The 6,712-nt window shown below is 43.0% G+C and overlaps 1 protein-coding gene across 3 annotated transcripts in view; it reads left to right on the forward strand.

Moving 5' to 3' along the window:
* Positions 1-1,397, forward strand: part of SERPINE2 (serpin family E member 2) — a 125,977-nt gene extending 124,580 nt beyond the window's left edge. For all 3 annotated transcript variants that reach the window (XM_056564899.1, XM_056564898.1, XM_056564896.1), the window contains exon 9: positions 822-1,397. In XM_056564899.1, the coding sequence (XP_056420874.1) occupies positions 822-859 (38 nt within the window). In that variant the 3' untranslated portion in view covers positions 860-1,397. The remainder of the gene's footprint in view (positions 1-821) is intronic.
* The last annotated feature ends 5,315 nt before the right edge of the window (positions 1,398-6,712 follow it).

Genomic DNA, 6,712 nt, shown 5'->3' on the forward strand with positions numbered 1-6,712 from the left:
GCCCCCGTTAACTCTCTGTGGCCTTGCGTTAAGTTTAAAAACGCAGGGGCCACCGGGAGGAGAAACAGAGGCTAAGAAGACCGGAACATCGAGGAGGAGGAAGACGTGCGCTGGCCAGCTTGGTAAGTGACCAGTGGGACGTCATCTTCGGTGTTCCGACCATCGCTTCTCTGGTCCCGGTAACTAATGCTATGGCCGGACCGGAGGAGCGGTGGTTGGAGCACTGAAGTGGGGCAGTACACAGGCATACAGCCTACAGCCATACACTGTATATGGCTGGAGGCTGTATGTCTGTGGGGAACAGTGCCTACCTAATGTGGTGGGGGGGAACTATGCTGCACCTAATGTGGGGGGAACACTGCCTACCTAATGGGGGGAATTCTGCTGCACCTAATTTGGGGGGAACTCTGCTGCACCCAATGTGGGGGCCTCGTATCGAAGTTCGCTCACGTCGCACTCCCAGAATTCAAGGGCTGGCGTTACTAGGTCCTGATGCCGGCCCTAGAGCGTGACGTGCGTGAACATTAAGTGGGGGCGGGCGGGGCTCCATGTCCATTTAGCTTGGGGCCCCCAAATTCCTTCAAATGGCCTTGGATACAATGTTAAAAAAAAATTAAAATTTCTACTCCCCCTTCAGAGAACAAAAGGACTCTGTTTGCCTCTGTTTGGTAAGTTGGGGACCTCTGTCTGTTAGAACTGTGAGCCCACAGCATCAGCCTTACTAATACCCTATTTATATCTATATGTTAAGGTTATTAAGTTTACTAAAAATATATTTGTATATGTACATATAAATTTGTATCTTTTTTTTTCTTTTCCAGGTGCGGTTCTCTTCACAGGACAAATAAACAAACCTTGAGTTACCAGCAACTTGTCATGAAATCTGAACCCAGTGTTGTTTTGTACATTACTCTAGTTTTATTTTGTGACTGATCACTTTACATGGGAAAGTTTCACTGTGCTTTTAACGTTATTTTTATTGATCTTTGTATTTTTGATACAGTAACTCTTAATGCTGATGTGTCTTTTTTTTTTTTTTTTTTTAACTACTGAATTTTGTTTTCTTCCGATCTTTTAGAATGTTTTGGTATCTTAGAGACCAGTTGCGTTTGTGAAACGTCCACTGGTGTCTCTTATTTTACGGTACAGTGTTTGTGACTGGGGAGCTGTTTGCTACAGCCTCCTTCAGCCTTCATTGGCGGTATTTTGGCACACGTTCTACATATGAAGACTTTTTTTGTTTGTTTGTTTTAATTGGCAGTTCTATGTATTTTGTGAAAACTGGAGAGTAGACTTAATATTTTTTTTTATACAGATTTCCTGTAACAGATGATGCATGTGTTCTTTTAAATAAAACACTCCAGACTGCGTCTCTTGTTTGAGATGCTTTGAAAGTATATTTGCTTGTTCTTATTTTGAAACAATTACATTTTTGTAAACTTTACCTAAAATATATACAATTCATTACTCTATCAGTATAGAGGGCTTATGGCTACAAAAAAAAAAAAAAAACTACTTGTATCTACTGGTGCTGGAGTATCGGGTATATGCATTGCCAGAGGCAATTTTTGGAGCAAAATTTCTCAACAAAAACTTTTTGGAGAGAATTGCAACAAAGCTTTAAGTGCATGCCTATTAATAAAGTCCCACCATTGACTTTTTATAGCAGATGAGAACGCAATAAGTTTATTAAAAGTAGGGTACCACACAGCGCAATTGCAGCATATTTGATGTTATAGGTGTTCTCCTGGCAGTCAAAGAGCAACAGCAAAGCGAGCTCCCTGTAGGTCTGTGTGTCAGCTCGTAGCGGTGGATTCATGCTGGCAGTCACGAGCGAACAACACAGAGCTACCCAGCTGCAGCAGGGAGCTTGCTCTTCTGTCGCTCTGTGACTGCCGGCAGCACAATTGCAGCATCAAATACGCTGCGGATGCGCGATGTATGTGACCCTTCCCTAGGACCAGTGTTTCATATGAATACACCTTTTCATGAATCCAGGTGAATAAGCCTAATAACTTTGTAAAATGTGTTACATTTTTTTTGTGGGATGACCATACCATCTGCGGCAAGCCCTGTGACCTTTTTAAAGGGATTATCCAGCAATAGAAAACCAGAATTAATCTCTCCTATAAACAGCACCACACCGATCCTCAGATAGCAACTTAGCTGCAATACCACAAACAACCTGAGGAAAAGAGTGGTGCTGTTTTTTTCTTTGAAGTTGCTAAGAAGTTACAAATATGGCTTGTATCTTAAATTGTAACTTTAACACCAAACATGGCACACATTTCCCCACTACAGTGCCTGTCCTATCTTTTTATACTAAATCATTCTCTTCAAAACAGAATTTGAATATTAAAATACTTTGAATTATGTGACCTTACAGAGACATTGGAAGCTGAGGAATGTATTCAATATCTGGGAACAAAAGCCTAAAGAAGAAAAATTAACAATCGTTATGAATTCAGAGGCACACATGTGCACCCATGCATCCTGATACTAAGGCATTGCTATACCAACTTCACCTTCCATGTGGGAATTCTTCCTAGAATCAAAGGAGTTCAGGACCACCCACTGGACTCCTAAATATGAAAGGATAATGTATTTCGATCCATAAATATAAAGTTATACCAAATCTCTTTCAACAAAGATATATCATCACTCTACTCAGCTACCCCTACTCTATAACAGGATGCCAATAGATAAAAATTTTCCTGGTGAAAGGTTCTGTTTAATAAAACTTTGTTTTGGTGTATAGGGATCTTCTAAAATTAGTAGGGCCCTGTCCCTTTTTACTTTTAGAAGTACATTTAGGATTCTGTGTGTGTCGGGGCATACTGGAGGTTCTTATTACCAATGAAAAGAAAAGGGATAACCTAAATGAAGGGTCCTCTTAGCTTCTGTATGTGTGCCATGGACCACCACAACATGGTTTCTCAGGATGCAGTATCTAGGCTAGTGATTCCCAACTCGGGTGCCTTGTCCTTCCTGTGGGAAAGATGGCACAGAGAAAAATCTTTTTTAGAATTTCCCACCCCAGACACCCATTGGATCAGTGCGTGACAGCCTGTGTGCCTTTGACTGACTTCTGTCGTCACAGGGGGAAGCGATATTTGGCTATGCAATGCACAGGCTCTGGGATGTGGATGCTGTGGCTCTATTCTGCACCTTCTCCAGACATTGTAGGGTAGCTCTGGCCTCTGGATTCTCCCCGGTCCCACAGCAGCATGATGCAGATGGTGAGAAAAGAGGGTGTGGCAGTGTCAGACATGGAGCTGGAACCACAGTGCCCTGCTCAGATTCAGGTATTGCGCCCCCCCCCCCCCTTACAATTTGCCACTCAAGTACCCCTCTACCCCCCCCCCCCCCCCTGTACTCCTCTATACTTGTAAAATCTCCAGGCTACAACGGCATCTGCATCCTTCAGGTGAAGATATGGAAGAATTCAATGGTGGAGCAAAGAACCTTGGTACCAATAATATCCTTCCACCCCAGTGAGAAAAAAAAGTGGATTGAGTGGAGGACACTGTGATGGCATTAAGAGTGGTTACTTTATAGGCCTCTAATACGGAGTTAGGGCATTAATGGGCATTATTACTGAGCAGAGGGAACTTCGTGTATGTGCAGGATCACTGTTCGTTAAAGCATAACTGTCATGAACTCTGGGTGCTATAACCTACACACAGCCTTTGTATGGTGTGTACAGCATTGTTTTTACCTTATTTTTGCAGAAGCCTTTCGAGGTACGCTATGCCCTGCCGCCACCACGCCCACCCCTTGTGTCAGTGCGGGGACCACTGTGTGATTGACACACAAGTCCCAGCGCATGCACCCCTCAGCTCATCTAATTTGCGCGCCGCTGCGTGTTATCCAGGGAAGCGCTCGCTCCCTCCCTCCTGCCACAGTCTGCCTCCTCAGTGCACCTGTGCTCTTCTTTTCTGCCTCTAGTGCTGTGCAGGTCCACTGAGGAGGCAGATGGCGGCGGGAGTGAGCACTTTCCTGGATAACACGCGATGGCGCGTACGTTAGATGACCTGAGGGGTGCATGCACTGGGACTTGTGTGTCAATCATGCAGGGGTCCCAGCGTTGACACGGGGTGGCCGTACCTTGTTTTTACCTTATTTTTGGTGTGGCGCAATGCTGTACACACCATCTGAACACAGTACAAAGGCTGTGTGCAGGTTACAGCACCCAGAGATCATGAAAGTTGGGCTTTAATGTGGAGAGAGGAACCAGTGTATGTAAGACACTAAACGCAAGGAATAACCCCCCACCCCCTGTGATCTCCAAAATTGTGCCTGTCCCTTACCTCGCAGTGCTCCAACCCCCACCTACTGAGACAAACTGGTCCAATACTGGGTAAATGGGAATGAAGCCTTAGTGGTAGGCACAGGCCCCAGCAAGAAGCTGCAAAATTATTGATGGGGGAGGGTCCATGGCAATATTCCTGGGGCTTAATCAATGGAGGGAAGATACTGGCTGGTGTGTGCCACTCCACTTAGATATAAAAATGTATAGGCCAACTGAGATTACAACAACTGGGAAGGTTGGAAGTATGACTGTTGTTTTATTTATTTTAAGTTTCATTTCCATGACATATCATGAAGGTCTCTTAGCATGAAAAAAAAAAAAATATATATATATATATATCTATCTCTCTATCTCTCTATCTCTCTCTCTCTCTATATCTCTCTATCTCTCTCTCTCTCTCTATCTCTCTCTCTCTCTCTCTCTCTATATATATATATCTCTATATCTCTCTCTCTCTCTCTATATCATCTCTATCTCTCTATCTCTCTATCTCTCTTATTTTTTTTTTTCTTCCCCTTGCTGCAAGACTGCCATCACAAGCTGTATTCTTTCTTGATAACTTTTTTCTATTTAACTCCTGAAACATGAGAACAGGTTTTAACTAATATTTTCAGGGGATCTCTGTTTTAAGACACCACTTCAGTCACAGTGATTTAATATAGGTAATTGTCATGGACAGCAGATCTACAGAGAAATTGACTAAATCAGATCGTGTAAAGACACTTAGTAGTCGTTTTCAATCAACTGACCCATGTGCAGAACATGTCATTTTTAATGTCCTGTAAATCTGTCGTGCCTTTTATGTAATCCATCGTTTGTTTCTGTTATCTAGGTTCCCATCTTGTCTGTTTTGTAGTAATGATTTCCTGTCTAAAGTGTTCTGCCTTATTAAAAGCTTCCTCTTCTCTTTAAATTGTCAGTGTTCTAAATATGTTCATCTTTACAGACAGGATATAGGAAGCATTACACCCCCGCCCCCCACAGTACATTAAGATCTTATCAGTCATGAGAACAAGAGCAACTGCAATCTTCAAAAATAAAAAACGGTGTGAACATTTTAGTCCATGAAATATTTAACCCCTTAACGGCAATGTACGTCATGGTGACGTGGTACTTGGCGCACCATGACGTACATTTACGCGCCGACATGATCGCGAGCACTGGAGCGGTGCTCGCGTCATGCCTGGGAGGTCCCGGCTGATATCAGCAGCCAGGGACCCGCCGGTAATGGCGGACATCCGCGATTGCGTGGATGTCCACCATTAACCCCTCCGATGCCGTGATCAATACAGATCACGGCATCTGCGGCATTGCGGTAGTTTGAATGGACGATCGGATCGCCCGCAGCGCATGGCGGCCGGAGGTCCCCTCACCTTGCTCCTGCCGTCTCCTGGGGTTTTTTGCTTGGGGCTGAGATCGAGCAGACCAGAGCAGAAGATCACCGATAATACTGAGCAGTGCTATATCCTATACATAGCACTGCACAGTATTAGCAATCAACTGATTGCAATTAGAGATGAGCGAACTTACAGTAAATTCGATTCGTCACAAACTTCTCGGCTCGGCAGTTGATGGCTTATCCTGCATAAATTAGTTCAGCTTTCAGGTGCTCCCGTGGGCTGGAAAAGGTGTATACACAATCCTAGGAGACTTTCCTAGGAATGTATCCACCTTTTCCAGCCCACCGGAGCACCTGAAAGCTGAACTCATTTATGCAGGATAAGTCATCAACTGCCGAGCCGAGAAGTTCGTGACAAATCGAATTTACTGTAAGTTCGCTCATCTCTAATTGCAATGAATAGTCCCCTATGGGGACATAAAAAGTGTAAAAATAAAAATAAAAGTAAAAAAATGTTAAATAAAAAAGTAAAAATGTGAAAAATCCCCTCCCCCAATAAAAAGTAAAACATCAGTTTTTCCCCATTTTACCCCCCAAAAAGCGTTAAAAAAAATAATTAATACACATATTTGGTATCGCCGCGTGTGTAAAAGTATGAACTATTAAAATATATTAATTATCCCGTACGGTGAACGGCAAAAACGTTAAAAAAAAGTCCACAATTTCTGCTTTTTTTTGTCACATTTTATTAATTAAAAAATTAATAAAAAATTTATAAAAGTAAAACCTAAGCAAAAGTGGTACTGAATTTTCAGGTCAAATGGGAAATTGACCTAGGGTACTCTATCTCTGAAGAAACATGGTCGGGTATCTTTACTATCCCAGTTGTTTTCACATTGTCTCTCCCATTTGGAGTCATCGCGTAAGTTACTATATAGGTGGTACCTGACCCCGGTTAAAATGGCTAAATTCAATACAAAGAACTCTTCGGTTTGTTGGCGGTGTAAGCTGGGGGTGGGTACATTAAAACATATTTGGTGGGATTGCCCACATATAAAAAG

Source organism: Hyla sarda, chromosome 3, assembly GCF_029499605.1.
Source record: "Hyla sarda isolate aHylSar1 chromosome 3, aHylSar1.hap1, whole genome shotgun sequence".
Lineage (NCBI taxonomy): Eukaryota > Metazoa > Chordata > Amphibia > Anura > Hylidae > Hyla > Hyla sarda.